This window comes from Triturus cristatus, chromosome 7, assembly GCF_964204655.1.
Source record: "Triturus cristatus chromosome 7, aTriCri1.1, whole genome shotgun sequence".
NCBI classification, from domain to species: Eukaryota; Metazoa; Chordata; class Amphibia; order Caudata; family Salamandridae; genus Triturus; species Triturus cristatus.
Window position 1 is genome coordinate 19,699,267 of NC_140590.1, and position 17,197 is coordinate 19,716,463.

The following is a 17,197-nucleotide window of genomic DNA, read 5'->3' on the forward strand; positions in this document are numbered from 1 at the left end:
GTACCCAGTTGAGATCACGGGGGCCTGAAGACCCCCGCAGTCATTCACCTATACAACCACTCACTCACCCATAGAGCCACTCAGACACCTACTCACACATGGATACACACATTCACACAGCCATTAATATAATTTGAGATGCCATCAGTGATGCTATCAGTGATGTCACTGACCATGTCATAAGTGATGTAATATGTGAGGTTAGAAGCAGTGCATTGCAGGGGCATAAGTTATAGTTAGCTCAGGTACCTATAACTGTTGAATTTCACTGGTTTTGTACAAGCAAAATCTGAGCCTAAATATAATGTCACTGTAACCTTTGTCATGTTATGTTATATATTTTTCTAAAGTGCAACATATACCAAGAGGCATCTAGGCACTTCTCTGATATGGAGGAAAGCTTACCCAACTAAATATTAAAGAGCTAAGTTTTCAGAGCCTTTGTAAAAGACAATAAATCAGGCAATGCCTTGATGTGTGGGGGGAGGGAGTTCCAGAGTTGTGAGGCTCCTACCACAAAACTCCTTCCGCCCCAAGAGGAGCACCGACCTTTTGGTACAACGATATTCCTGGCAGAACCTGAAAGGAGCAGCCTATCTGGATTGTAACATTTAAGTCTGTCTTTCAGGAGTTTTGGGCCAGCATCGAGGAAGGCCTTGCAAGTAATGCACAAGGCTTTTAAAATAGCTCTTTGTTTTACTGGAAGCCAGTGAAGCTTCGGAAAGGCCGGTTTGCTGTAGGAAATGTTGAGTTTCTAAACAGCAGCCATGCCACTGGAGTCAAGCTATCCTGGCCGATGAGAGCGGAAAGCCCGAACCCAGTCCTAGGATGCTGGTTTCCAGTCCAGGGGGGACCTGGCCTTGCAATTCAGGCTGGACTGTTCCCACTGGGTGCAGGGTCACGACTGATTTGCATATGGCTGGGTCCAAACTGGAACGGCATGGTGAGCAAAAAAACAATGGTTTTAGGTGCAGATGTCTGTACTGGGGTGAATGTATGACATTGTTCTGCATTCTGTCCATCAATAGTTCTTATTGCATTTGTCACCCTGAATGGGAAGGGTATGCTCAGACGTGAGTCCCTTGCTCTCCATGCCACTGGAATCAAGCTATCCTGGCTGAAGAGGGGTGAAACCCCGAAACCGGTCCTAGAATGCTTGTTTCCAGTTCAGGGAGGACCTGGCCTGGCAGTTCAGGCTGGACTGTTTCCACTGGGTGCAGAGTCAAGACTGACTTGCATATGGCTGGGTCCAAACTGGAATGGCATGGTGAGCAAAAAAACGATGGATTTAGGCCCAGATCTCTGTACTGGGGTGAATGTATGACATTGTTCTGCATTCTGTCCATCAATAGTTCTTTTTGCATTTTGGATGGACTGCAGTTTGTTAGCAATGCATACTGTAAATGCATATTCAGATATAGCATGTTACGGTAGCCGGTTTTTGACAGCAATAGGGCAGTTACCACTGTTTTTTAAGGTAGGAGGAATGTAAGGGAGAATCTTCTCTATTATTGTAAGAGTGCAGAAGGACGCAGATGTGGTAGCAGTTACTTGGTCCCCAAAGACTAACCTACTGTCCATCAGGATGCCCAAGATCTTTACCTTTCTGACCGGTGATGGGAAGGATCCTTGACAATGTGGCCCACAAGATGGCATGCACGCGGAGAAGAACCTCGTCTGGCTGGAGTTTAATTCGGGGCAATGTTTTGTCCATCCAATCACTGATGCCGACATACAATTGTGGATATTGTGAAGAGAAGCTGATGATGTCATCAAAACTGCAAGGGGTGCGACATATATATTGAACAGAGTGGAGCTTAATGACAAGCCCAGGGCAGTAGAAAGGGGTGGATTCAAAATCCTTCGGAGACACTGCCTATGCCCTGTCCCTTAGGAAGAGTTCAAAGGGGACAGGGTGGAGCCCTTTATCCCAATGCCACCAGGCAGTCTATCCGCGGTTGATCCTATTAAATGCTGCTGGTAGGTCTGCAAGAATAAGAGCGGCGTGGCCATAATGGTCTAAGATAAGCCTGATCGCCTCTGTGGCCATCAGGAGGGCGGGGTCAGTGCTGTGACATGTCCTGAACCCACATGTTGTAGTGCCCAGCAGCTCTTCTTTCTGTATACATTTCGCCAGATGTTGGATGGGGCAATAGTTATTGGAATCACTGGGGTCCTACCTAGGCTCACTAACAGAGAAAGTATGGATTTTATTTTCCATTGTGTGGGGAACCGCCTGACCGTAATCCTTTTGTTAAAGATTCCAGTAAGATGGTTGGCACTGACCTCATGAGACAAATGCACTATAGATGCCAGGCATGGGATATCTTGTGGGCCAAACTTTGTGACTCGGATCAAGTCTATCACTAGCTCCTTACTGAGGGAGCAAACTCCTTAGAGGCGGAATTCTCTGTATTTAGGAAGAAGTGGTCTACTTTCCTCTATTGGACACATGCAAAAAAGGAAGAACTTGTTAAAAATGAGTTCCACTTTGTTTTTTTTTAAAAGCGGCCAGTGGATTGCAAAAGGAAGGGTGGCTTTCTGATATGATATTGGAAGGGGCATTGGAAAGCGTCCTTACTGCCGAAAATAAATAATTCACAGAGGTTTTAGCCAACTCTATCTCCTGGATGAAATACCATTTTCCTCCCCTATCAACAACTAAGAGACTGTGATACAGTGTTTGTATTTCATTTTTTCCGCCTGATTACAGTCTTTCCTCTGAATTCTTTCTTGTTTTCTGCATAATGCATATGCCCGGGGGGGGGGGGGGGGGGGGGGTGGGGGTCTTGTGGTGCTCGAAATCATGAGCCCAGTCCGGCTGCACATCTGTCAACAGCTGGTTAAATGCTCCTGCTTCTATGTTGGACCAAGCTCAGTAGGTGTTAAAGACTGAGATCTGATGGGAACCTGTCTATCGTGAGAAATGTTTATAATAAATAGGATGGAATTATGGTCTGATCGTTTGTGAAGATGCCATCAAGCGTAAGGACAAGGGGGCACTACACCAAGGATGCCAGGTTTACGTGAAGGGCCATTTGGACAAGTCTAGGACTCTATTGCCAACTTTCTTTTTCGGCTCCTGTGCATATAGTCCAAGAAGGCATATTTCTACTGTGTGCAACTGCCATCTCACCAATGTGCATTCTAGGTCTGGCGATGCCCAGAACTGTGGTAGTGCCATGTGAGTGAGCCATTAGACCCATGGCTTTACCAGGAAGCAGCCATCGAGTGAAGGGGTCATTATCACATGTGTGATAGGGATCAATGCAGTATGCATGAGTCAAAAACGTGAGTACTGGAATGTGTAAGTCTAGGTTGTGCTTTAGTAGTGGTAAACCAGGTGTAGGGTGCACATATAATGCCAATACCTAAAATACCCCCTACAAAATGAGACTTGGGGGTTCCAGAGCCTGACATTCCTGTTGCTGTGCACAATTCCACCTATTGCCTGCAAGTGAACAGATCTCTATGGACCTTTTTACAGGCTGGTAGAGCTGAGGCATAACCAATTACATGTCAGGTCAGAACCAGTTACATGTCAGGTGAGATGCTCCCTCCATAAATGTGTGCCGATGTCTACGTGCCGCGCTGCACCCCTATCACCTTACACAGAGCACTGCACTGTTAGCGCCTTGCCCGTCATGCTCTTGCGGGCATCTTTATGATGGTATTGCATCACCCCGTGTGCCACACAAGGTGGCACAAGGGTGACATAAAACCTAAAATGACATTTACCAAGCCATGAAAAGCCACCTTGCTTGGCTCTGTGTGGCTTGGTAATCTGGAGTAACGCAAGGCAATGCAAGTGACTGCCTTGGGTTAATCTGCCCCAGGAGGCATTCCAGGGGTGGAGCATGGGTGTTTCCATGGAACCACCCATGGATTTTTGGCATTCTCAGATTTGATTTTATCACTTTTTAATGCTAGACCTGGGAATGCTTCAGAATGCTACACTTTCCCAGGAGAGGGGTAACAAGTAGAAATATGCGTATTTATCCGTGTTTCTTCGTATTTCATGTGTGCTGAATTCTGCATATGAAGAACGCGGAAAATGCATCAGAGGATTGACATGGCCCTTCCTGCACAAAACAAAATCCTTCTTACTACGCAGGCACCCCTGCACCATAATTCGAGGGAGCCTGCATTAACGTTAGGCAGCAGTGTGTGCACCAGTGCACTCAGAGGGCACACATGCACCATATAATCTTTAACAGGGTGCATTACTGCCCTCTCCTTTCTATGCAAAGCAGCATAGTGGCTTGCTGCAATGTGTGGTGTCAATGTGTGACAAGTAGGCCTCTTGGTTCGTAGGTAGGCTAGTCAGCCTCAGTTTTATGAAATAATGTTATTGAATGGCTCTGCTTTAAACTTAAAGCTTACAGTATGAGCCCTGATTGTTACCAATAAGTTGAAAATTCAACTGTAAAATGAACGATGCACATGCCCTTGAGTGTGAAGGTGTCTTGTGTATATAGCTGGTCAACCATGCGCCAAAATCTTCCATCAAGGTTGGTTTAACTTAAAATGTGGATTTTTCTGTATTTTTAGGACATTCACTGATTTGTGAAGTATGTTCCAGTTGGAATGCAACAGAGTGCAAGGGTGAGATGAGGACCTGCGATTCTCATACCGCCACCTGTGAACATTCTGTAGTAAGATCAAATGCCCGTAAGTGTTTTACAATTTGCTTTCTATGGAAATTGATTTTTACACGTCCTGTGATGTCATATTATTTTAAATCAATTTAACATCTTTCAAAATTGATAATGATGCTAGTAAAAAGGTCAGTCTTTAATATGCTAGCTCCTGCACATATAGGAATGCACATTCTGGGCCATATGTATGAAAATACATTTTTGCGATTCTAAAATAGGGATTTTTTGTGAATCACTATTTGAGTATTGCAAAACACTATGTATGTAGGATTTGCAAATAATTTTGCGAATCCTACATATTCCTTAATTGCAAATTGCGATTCGCAATTAAGGAATACCTCCCCATTCATTCCTATGGGCCTAGAGGCCCATAGGAATGAATAGGAAGACATTCTCAATTTGCGATTCTCAATTGGAGCATTGCAAATTGAGAATGCAATTTCAAGGGTTCCAGGGTGTCAAAAGGACACCCTGTTGCACCCCTGAAATGTGCATGTGTGCACATGTGGCACACATACATGCCCTAAGGGGATATGTGTGCCACATGGCACTTTGAAAAATTCAAAAAAGTGCATTTTTCAGAGAAATCGCAAATTACCACCAACTTGAAGTTGGTAGTAATTTGCAATTCCTTAAGGCCAAATTTGACTTTTTCTGTGTTTCTTACATTGCATTTAAGGAATAGAAATTTGCGATTCCTTAAATGCAATCACAAAATAGGGAATCGCAAATTTTGCGAATCCTTATTTTGCGAGGCAGGTTTTCCTTAATACATACCACTGAGCCAAATTGCGATCACAAACGCTGAAATTCTGCGGATTTTGGCATTTGCGATCACAATTTGGAATGATACAGATGGCCTTATATTATTTGGGCCTGTCTCGCTAGCTTTTGTATCTGTGCTATACATTTTCATAGCTTGCAGTAGCATACACAGGTAAGACTGTATCATATCACATATAATGTGTGTGTACTTAGTATGCACACATGCACCTGTTTGCATGTTTACAACTGTAGCACCTTATTGCCAAAACTTTTGGCTTTGCCAATGCTTGAATTTTTACTTTTTGCAACGTCACCCTGAGAAGTAGTTGCTGTGTCTCGAATGATGCACTCCCTTAAGTGGATTTGTTCAGTGCCTTTTGCACAATTCATTCAAAATCCAAATCACACAAACACAAAATGCGATTGTATGCTCTTGTAAAATGTAAACGCCAGGCCTGATTCACAAAGGTAACCTTACCTTTATTTGTAAGTTTACACTTGCTTTCATAACTTTAATACTGTTTTGGTATTCAGAAACCATGGGACAGATTTACAAAGGTAAACTTACACTTTTGTATGAGTTTATGTTTCTTTTGGTATTCAGAAACTACAAGCTAGTAGCAAGTTTACAACTGCAGAGGCTGCTTAGTCGAGGTGCATAGAAAAAGATAGGCTTTCCTATGCTTTCTCTGCTGAGTTCTCCACCTCGGCTAACGAGTCTCTGCAGTTGTGAACTTACTATGACAAGTAGAATTCTACTTTGTCATTTCAGATAAATATCCATAGTTGATGAAAACCTGTTGGTTCTATACCTTATAATAGACAATAACATAAATAAGGCTACTAAACTCTCTGCGCTACCGCAGCTTCGAAGACTCTCTAGAGCTCTCCGATGACTTCGGGTCAAGTTTAAGCTACAAAACACTCAAAAATAAATAAATACTTGTAAAAGAACAATAATTGAGCGCTATATAAAGCAGAGCTGGGGTTTTTCACATAACATTAATTCTGACATTTATCAGGACATTTATACTTTAGTTGGAACAGTATAATTACTTTTTAGCAGTGCTGTAGCATTTTAAGTGGGACTGTACAAACAGCTTTATATGTATTTTATTGAGTTTAGTTAACATATATGCCACACTTGCTGCCCCGTCCTCTGCCTCCCTCCTTTGGGTCGCCGAAGGACAGGTGGCTGCAGTGGCGTCACTAGGGTTGGTGTCACCCGGTGCGGGTAACTCATGGTGTCACCCCCTCACGACTTACCGCATGGACCTCCTCCGCTCCGAGTCCGCTAGCCTACAAGCCCTAGATTAGATTATATCTACTTGCAAACAGTCACCAGTATACAACGGATCAATTCTGTGTGTATACAGAGCAGGTGGAGAGTTATTTGAAAGTAAGAGCGATGTCTGGATGTAAGTGCAAACCCTCAAATTCCAACAGGCCAGGTTTTAACACAAGTACTTACTTCCAGGCCCGATTATCCACTTTTCGACCATCCCGCTCCTGTGTACCTTATCTCACAGCTGACCTTCGGGCCCCAGCCCCATATCAGCCCGATCCAGCTCTACTTTCATTATTCCCGTAAAAAACATTAGCAAAATCACCTTCAAACTTAAAACATTAAATATAGCAGTAAATATAATTAGCACGCACTTTAAAATATGTTCCACAGTTGCCCTAATGACCTGATTGCTAATTAAATAAAAACAGAAAGGCAATGACAGGGCCGGTTTTATCGCTAGTATGTAATTCCGTCTACAGGGAATGTCACATGAGCCAATGAGGATTCCAAGATGTAGGAATCACATGGCATCCATACTGGTGGGCAGTTAATTTAAAGAGGGTTTGGGCTGGGGAAGCACAAACTCAGGATTCAAACCATACCGTAGTGGTTGGGGCTTGGCTTTACTAGTAAAAATGTATATCGGCCCAAACTCTTTTTAGCAACATTAAAATAATGAAAGACTGGGGAATTTCTAACTTTATAGTAACACAAAAAAGTGAAGTTCTAACTATACCATTCATGCTTGTCTGCAGGTCTTTGATGACAGTTCATAGCCTAAGCCACTGTCCTATGTTAGGACTGTAACTTTTGAACAGCAAGTAACACAAGAATCTCTGTGACAAAGGTAGTAACCCACTGAGCTATCCAAATAAAATACAGTTTATCTGCATTTCAAAACTACCAACAGGCAAAGGGCTGCTCTCCAGCAGGATCATTAATCACCAGTTCTCTGGACATGTTTTATTGTTGCCTTGCATCCATGGCCATGATAATGATGTGCCTTGATGGGCCTCTGCAGATTTTTAAAATAAAACAAACAGTAATGAGGTGGCTGCTCCCTTGAATTTCCACAGCCAAAGCCACCTATAGTCCTCCCTCCAAACACAAAAGGAAACATGCAGTGTGATCATCCAAGTGAGATCTCAGGTGGGAGCCCTCAGCCATGGCATATCACCCAGGTGTGCTTTTATGAGATGTCCCTACCATCCACCAGGTGTCATATGATCCCCTGGTTCTCTAAGTGGGGTAAGTCAGTCAATATGTGATTCCAGAATTCAGATCATCCACCGAGCCATAGTTCCTGGTTAACTTCTCACTGTAGTGCAGCTCCCTCATAGCTAGCCCATCTACGCAGTCCAGCTAGCCATCTCTGTACATTATGGCCATCGATGGCTTTCCAGGCCATTGTTATCTGCGGTTTGGCAAGTATGAACACCAAACGTATGAAACTACTTGTGAATGCTTCTGCTCTTTGTCTTGTGAACCATCCTAGCAGGCATGCTCCCTGACTCTTTGTAATCTGCCTCCCATTGCTATTTTCACTATCCCTGTCACCCCAGATCAGTGGGGTTGTAGAGCCAGGCACTCCCACACCAGAAGCATAAATGCTGCATTGGCCATCCCGCATCTAGGCCAGCTTGCACCCGAGTTGGGGTGTAACAGGTTCACTCGTGGGGATGTAATCTATGCTCTGTGTATGTAGTACAATTGGATTCGTTTGAAGCACACATTGCGTGATACCGCGTGGGTTTGCGTCACTATATCAGTCTCATCTGTGTCACTTATCAAACCACCCAGCTCTAGGTCCCAATGCTCTCTGAGTGCACCCAGGTCTGCTTTTGTATGTTCCTGCAGCGCGTCGTAAAGTAGCAATGTTGCATGCCACTTTCTGGAAATCTTGCAGATGCACTGCAAGCCCTTGAGCATCCGATGCTCTGCTAGCCCAGCTCGCCACCTGCAGAGGGGGTTTGGAGCTCTCTTCCACCATCGTGCGTAGGCAGCACCTGCCCGCAACAAGTAATGCATCAGTGCATGTCAGGCAGTACCCCCTGACTGTGGCACAAGCGTTCCATGGCGTGGAGGCCTCCGGGTGTTGGGTGGTAATTCGATGTGGGTCATTTCACCTGGGGACAAGTCCACAGGCCGTCGTGTTAATTGTGCCTACTTCGGTCTTGCACTCGTTTCGTAGATGGGTTGATGGGGGCAATCTCAGCTCAGTCCTCCATCCCCTTTCTTCTTTTTCTGCACACCCTTTGCTCTAATTTGGGTTCAGAATGTGCCTTCTACTTCCAACTTCATCACTCTAATTACCTCAGATTTCTCTCGCCATGGGGCATATCAGCAACAACCGGCGATAATTATCTCTAAGCGCTCTTAGCGTGAGGATAATTATCGCCGGGTAACGTAGATTTTTATCGCTGAGATAGCGTGCTATTAGCAACGCTTATCTCCTCAGCGATAAAAGACCTCACACTAACTGCCTAACGTGAGATTATCGCTGAAAACCCAGCGATAATCTCACGCAATGTGGCGTTAGCTTGTTGATAGGGACTCACAAACTTAGCCATGATATCCACCTTCCATAGGATATCATGGCTAAGTCAGTCCTGAAGCAGGCGTAAGGAAAGTAGCGATAACAGGGGTTATCGCTACTTTTTCTGACGCTATGTTTCATAGCGTGGGGCTTGATGATAGGAGAAATGTCGCTTAGCGACATTTCTCCTGTCATGTTAGGTCAGGAACGCCCACTTTGCATCTCATTAGAGATGCAAAGCTGGGCGTAAAGAATCCCCACGCTAAAGCAAGGTTTCACGCGTTAGCGTGGCCTTGCTAATTAGGCGATAATATTAGAAAATAGAAAACGGCCGCAAAAGCGGCGATAATTTTTTATCGCCTGCTTGTAAATATGCCCCCATATTTCACGTTCACCTACATCTTTCCCATTTTCCCTCCCAAATCCACGTCTCTCATTATGACCACCATCCCCTGCACTGTTAGACCAGCTCTCTTGATTTCTCTGAGTTCGCTCCCATACATTCTTCACCCTTATCTTTGACAAGTAATTGTAGATATGTCTTGATTCGCCCTCTCTCTAATTGTCTGATATATCTCCCTTCACCATCCCACCTACCTCAAACATTCTCCTATAGTTGTATGACTTGACAACGCATGAATGTATGATACACGTCTTTACCATGCATCCATTAACACGCAATGGCTTTACACACACACACACATATCTATCTATCTATCTATCTATCTATCTATCTATCTATCTATCTATCTATCTATCTATCTATCTATCTATCTATCTATCTATCTATCTATCTATCTATCTATCTATCTATCTATCTATCTATCTATCTATCTATCTATCTATCTATCTATCTATCTATCTATCTATCTATCTATCTATCTATCTATCTATCTATCTATCTGCTGTATAGATAGCTGACTGTGTGAACAGGTGTGTTGATTAGTGAATTGATGTCTCAGTTGTATATATTAAGGGTGGGCACCAATTTCCGTTCCGCTTGCGATCCGCAAGGGAACGGAAATTGTCGCCTAGGCAGGTGTGCTGCTGTCTCCCCATATCTACCGTCAACAATATGCTATCATCCTTGATGGAGCTCTGTGCATCCAGGAGTTTCTCGAGCGCAATCCCCGTGTAATTCCTGACACCAGGAGGTTCTGTCTCCTCATCTGCTGCTCTGATCCGTCTCTGGCCCTTTATAAACAAGAGGCATGTGAACTGCATGGAAGCCCTGCCCGTTTGCCCCACCCCACACACCAGTGGTGTGCAATGTCTTCCCGCCCTTTCCCCCACTATGATGGACAGCTCACTCGAGGGACCCCGGCCCCCGTTGGCGCGGTGGCAACGTTACAGACACACATGGTCGCTGTAGACAACTCTTCTGGCCCTTTACGCAGCTGTAGTGTAGGAAAAGCACATACATTTACCCAACGAGGTAGCATTTACTGATTAGCCAGTAGAAAGTACTCCAGTTGAGTAGAGGTATTGCACAAAACGGTTGAGTAAATATGCAGGAAAGGATTCGTTCTGGCACGATGCTCCTGTCACAAAAATTAAACCCCAACAGGAAGCACTTTTATTTGACCTTCAACTCGGGCACCTGCTTTATTTGTATCTGTAAGTCTTACAGATATAATTATAAATAAAGCAGGTGCCCGAGTTGAAGGTCAAATTCAGTATCGCATTAATTAGCACACCAAAATCTCCGCTATCACGCAAAATTTCGCGTGATCGCGGAGATTTTTTGCCGTTTCGCGATATTTTGCAAAAGACACTTTCGCTAATTCTGGCCTTCCTTAGTATATATGTGAGTAACTATATATGTTTTTACACACTATGTGCGTGTTGGGGTGTATAATGACTACGTGAAAGACAGTGATTGCAAGAGTGTCTACATACACGAATGTGTACATGTATTGGTGATTGTATAAGAGAGTAAGTATGTGATAGCATCTATATAAATAAGGAAAGTGATGTGTGTATAAATAAGGCAGGTGTTGTGTATATATCTGCATAGGTGAGTACATGGCTGCATGATTGATTTTTGGCATGACTGAATAGATGTGTGAGTAACTCTATGGATCAGTAGCACTGTGTAAATGTATATATACATGTATGAGTGGATATTATACTGATGTAATGATGAGTGACACCATGTATGAGTGACTGTATCAGTGTATATCTTGCTCACAATATATAAATAGGAATCAGTGGATGGATATCTAGTATCTGGTATTGGCGTGTCTATGCTTTTCAAAACAGTAGTCTGTATTTTAGAGTGCGTATATCAAAGGTAATATTACAGTGTGAAGAGGTGTGTCAGACTATTACATGGATGATGTCATCAGTGATGTCATTTGAGATGTCATGAGTGATGTCATGAGTGATGTCACTGACCATGTCATGAGTGATGTAATATGTGACGTCATCAGCAGTGCATTGCAGGCGCGCGAGTTATAGTTAGCTCAACTAACTATAACAGGCGAATTTCTCTAGTTTTAAATGAGTCAAATATCCAACTAACTATAACGTCCCTGAAACCTATGGTTTTTTTCAGCGAATTGCTAAGGTTTTTTAAATGCTAATTCCTAACTATAACGTCTGTAATACCTATGTTTTTTTCAGTGAATTTCAAAGGTTTTTTAAATGTTAATTTCATATTTTAATATTCACAAAACCTATATTTTTTCAAATTGTTTTTTAATATTTTGCAACTCTATCATCCTTTTTTTAAACTTTACAAATTATGTAATCTTTTATATCCTCCCCACAAAATATGTATATCTTTTTGTTTGGGGGGGAGAAAACTACAGTCCCATACCGGTAGTCTACCAAGCTCGATCAACACGCAAACCCTATCGACCACATTTAAATGATGCGCATTTCGTATCCGACGGGTTTGTGGCACTGAGTCCAGCGTAACAACATGCACATATGAGGTTGCTCCAGCTGCTACTTTGGTATACGACGGGTACGCACTACCAACCCGCGCATTACGTCATGTACGTATAGGGTCGCGCCCGCTGCGTGTGGCGTATGCGATGAGTGGACGCTGCCACGCCCTGTGTTACATCATAAACGTACGATGTAGCGCCACATACGCCATTCCTCATTTTTTTTGTCTCAAAACTATATGTAAAAAACTTTAAAGTGTATATGAGAGCAAGCGATAATTAAAAATATTTTAAACAGTTATATATTTCTAACTTTAATAAACTTATATTTTCTCAAAATCACATCGGGTACGGTCTCATTGCGCACTGGCTGCGCGATTGCCATGTAACCATAAAAAAAAACATTTCATTAGTTCATAACATTTGCCATTGTAACAGTTTAAAACCGCCACTCGTTTTAGTCAATATCTCTACTGCATTTCATGAGACACACCTCTTCTGCTTAGAGAGCTTTGTTCAAAACTTTTTGCAATATACACATATCTTACACTACACACAACATGCAACCATCATTTTCATCAATATTCATGCTCTGTAAAGTAGCCTTCCACCTATGATACCCATACACCTAAAAGTTACATTACCGAAATTTTCTCCAATACCACAGGTAACATGGTTCAATACGCTGTCCACAACACAACGTAATATAGTATGGCCCAGAGACAGTGTCATGCATAGATAATGAACACACAGACACAGATAGATAGAGGAAGTGTATAAGGGCACATACGCTCGACTCCTTTTTATTACCATGGTGACATATCCAGTGAATTCTGTGCTGGATGTGTGTGCGGTAAGTCTAAACTAGCCTTCAGACAATGTTTGCTGCTAGCATCAACTACAACAGTAATCATTGGATCACACACAGAGATTCAATATTAAAAGAATCAATAATTTATGCTGCAGTAAGGTAGGGACAGTAGATGTGAAATAATACAGAAATAATTCCATCGTAAAAGAACAACAACTTGTGGTATACTGACACACAATCAAAAGATCTGAAATAATACACAAAAAGATTATATCATAAACGCTCCATCAGTAATAATGCACTCACATAACCACGTCAAAAGCATTCAGCATGTGCACAGCCACCGATAATGCGTGCTGTAGACAGGCCGTACTAGGAGCAATATCTGTTGCCATCAACACTGCATCATCTGCAATACCAACTCAATCTGAATAATGAACACTGCGGTCTGCAGTGTAGGCCATAGAGAGCGGTCACAAAGGACACACAGATACATAAAGTGACTTCACCTACCCAGTTTGTCGTCAGCGAAGCAACAAAAAAGAGTCTGCAAAGCCTGCAATGATACATATGCATGGTGCAGACAGTACATACTGGAGTAATGTCTTTTCCTACAAGACTACCTCATCTACAATAGCGACTCAATATCAATTGTGAACACTGCTGTCTGCAGTGTAGGCCAGAGTGAGTGGTCACAAGGGCCCACAGCCACATGGCATTCACTTGAGCTCTACAATTTGCGATACACAAACCAAACAAAACGTGTGCAGAGCCTGCAATGATGCATAGGAGTGGTGCAGACAGAGCACACTGGAGCAATATCTTTTCCTACTGGACTGCATCATCTACAATACCGACTCAATGTCAAATGTGGACATTGAAGTCTGCAGTATAGGCCAGAGAGAGTGGTCAGCAAGGGCCCACAGCCGCGGGGCATTGACTTGAGCTCCACGGTTTGCAATACACGAATCCAAAAAAACGTGTGCAGAGCCCGCAACGATGTGTATGAGTAGTGCGGACAGAGCACACTGGAGCAATGTCTTTTCCTACAGGACTGCATCATCTACAATACCGACTCAATGTCAAATGTGAACACTGAAGTCTGCAGTATAGGCCAGAGAGAGCGTTCAGCAAGGGCCCACAGTCACGTAGCATTGACTTGAGCTCTACAGTTTGCAATACACGAAGCAAAGAAAACGTGTGCGGAGCCTGCAGTGATGCGTATGAGTGTTGCAGACAGAGCACACTACAGCAATCGCTTCTCTTACAGGACTGCATCATCTACAATAGCAACTCGATCTGAATTGAGAACACTACTGTCTGCATTGTTAATTAAAAGCAGTACTCACACACACAACCATCAATACTTTTTTCCACTCCCTTTTTACAAAATAAAACAACATAAATTACAGAGAACTCTACAATGAATAAATCAAAACAATTTGAATTGGGATTTCATCTCTCCACAGTCTACACTATTCACTCTTCCTTTGGACTTCCAAGATAAATTTGGTCATTTCACTAAACCTATAACTGATATAAAAACACTTCATGAAGCAAGTATACTAAAACAATATTGTGTATGTTTCATTAGACATTCTAATTACTTAACTACTGGATTCTGTAATTAAACAATCACCACGCAATCTAAATTGTGAACCCTGCAAACTGCAGTCTACACAAAAAGTCATTCACAACTCACAGCCACATACCGTTGGATTTGGAAGCACAGAGTTGGTTGCACCTGATCAGAGCGGGTACACAAAAATCATCACAGACTTTAACTTATGACATCCTCAATCATAGAATCGAGACCCCATTTCACTGTTTGCACCTGCTGTACCACAGTATACTCCACCGACTACTGTCAACGAAGCCCAATAATCATGTGCCGGAGTTAGCAATGGAATCACAGTCTGAAAAAAGCAAGCAGCAGGTAATATCGGACATCATCCATTGTGGGATCAAGACACCGTTCCACAGTTGGGACCTAAAGTTGGATGAACCTGGTCGAAGGGAGTACCTTCATCTCCACTCTCAGATGTAGTTCTAACATCGTCCATTTTGGGATCAAGACACCGTTCCACTGTTGGGACCTAGAGTTGTTTGCACCTGGTCACAGGGAGTACCTCCATCTCCACTCTCAGATACAGTTCTAACATCATCCATTGTGGGATCAACACACCATTCCACTGTTGGGACCTAGAGTTGCTTGTACCTCATCGGAGGGGGTACACAGAAATCATCACAAACTGTAACTTCTAACATCCTCAATCATATAATTAACACCCCATTTCACTGTTTGTATCTGCTCTACCGCGGTGTATTCCAGCAATACCAGTCAACTAAGCCCAATAACCATGTGCAGCACTTAACTACAGAAGCACAGAATCTGATGCACCTCAAGAGACAGAGTTGTGTGAAAAACCAGCAACAGTTAGTATCGGACATCGTCCATTGTGTGATCAAGACACCATTCAAGTGTTGGTACCTAGAGTTGGTTCCGCCTCATCAGAAGCTATACACAAAAATCATCACACACTTTAGCTTCTGACATCCTCAATCATAGAATTAAGACCTCGTTTCACTGTTCGAACATGCTGTACCGCTGTGTACACCAGCAACTGCAATAAACCATGCCTAATAATCACGTGCATCAGTTAACTACAGAAGCACAGAGTCTAAATCACCTCAACGGAAAGAGTTCTGTAAAAATTAAACAGAATGTAATATCGGACATCTTCCATTGTGGAATCAAGACAATGTTCTACTGTTGCAACCTAGAGTGGGTTTCACCTGGTCAAAGGGAGTACCTTCATCCCCACACTCAGATGCAGTTCTAACATCATCCATTATCGCATCAAGACACCGTTCCACTGTTGGGACCCAGAGTTGGATGCAGCTGGTCAAAGGGAGTACCTACATCTCCACTCGCAGATACAGTTCTAACATCGTTCATTGTGGGATCAAGACACCGTTCCACTGTTCGGACCTAGAGTTGGTTGCACGTGATCGGAGGGGTACCTTCATCTCCACTCTCAGATGCAGTTCTAACATCGTCCATTGTGATATCAAGACACCGTTCCACAGTTCGGACATGCTGTACCACTGTGTACTCCACCGACTGCAGTCAGCCAACCCCTATAATCATGTACAGCAGTTAGCTACGGAAGCACAGAGACTGATGCACCTCAACAGAGGGAGTTCCCTGACAACTCAATAGCAGGATCAAGACACCGTTCCACTGTTGGGACCCAGAGTTGATTGCACCTGATAGGAGGGGTTACACTGAAATCATCACAGACTTTAACTTCTGACATCCTCAATCATAGAATCAAGACCCCGTTTCATTGTTTGGACCTGCTGTACCGCGGTATACTGCACTGACTGCAGTCAACAAACCCAATAATCCTGTACAGCAGTTAGCTACGGAAGCACACAGTGTGATGCACCTCAACGGATTGTGTTCTTTGAAAATTCAGCAGCAGGTAATATCTGACATCGTCCATTATAGGATAAAGACACCAGTCCAATGCTGAGACCCTGTGGGGCATATATGCATCACAGCGGCCATGACGGTTTCTGAGTCCCAGCAGGCTGAGAGCATCATTCACGCACCCAACTTCGCTCACAGCATCAGCCTCGTGGTGGTGTAAGCTGCGCAGACCTGGCAGACACGTTCGCCTATCCGGAAGAGAACCACACCCAAAGAAACGTGCCTTTTATTCATACCCCTACTCTAGCCTTGCGTACGGCGAGCCAGCCCACTTCCCTAAACATTTGGGGGGGAGAGAGGCAGGTACGCGCTACCATTCCGTAATCTTCCCTGCTGACTGTACTATCATGGTTGCATCCACTGTCCACTTCACTCAATAGACCATCAGTGTATGTTGTGATGTACATGTCTGTGCTCTGCATACTCAAGTCTGTCCAGCACATCCCCTCAAGACTTTGCATTGTATACTTTTATAATCGAGAATTACTTGCCACCTTCGCACATACTTTGCTCCCTTCTCTCCCCGCATTCTGCATTGTGTGGCAGAGGTGCCATGCCATGTTTGGTTTGTGTACATGGCTAGCCACGGTTCCCACAGTACGTAGTGTCATTGTGTCTGCTAGGTGAATATGTTGTTTGTCATGTTGTATGTGATTATATGAAGTAGCACGTTTATTCACGAGCAGTGGTTTCTCCCATTTACATATCGCTGTTTTAAAGAGCATACAGAAGTTTTTCTCACAGGTGCA

General features: G+C 43.4%; 1 protein-coding gene across 1 annotated transcript in view; it reads left to right on the top strand.

Annotated features, from left to right (window-relative positions):
* LOC146808703 (phospholipase A2 inhibitor and Ly6/PLAUR domain-containing protein-like) overlaps positions 1 to 17,197 on the top strand; it is a 198,820-nt gene that overhangs the window by 12,026 nt on the left and 169,597 nt on the right. The window contains exon 2 of the mRNA XM_085615518.1: positions 4,552 to 4,671. Within this exon, the coding sequence (XP_085471644.1) occupies positions 4,552 to 4,671 (120 nt within the window). The remainder of the gene's footprint in view (positions 1 to 4,551; positions 4,672 to 17,197) is intronic.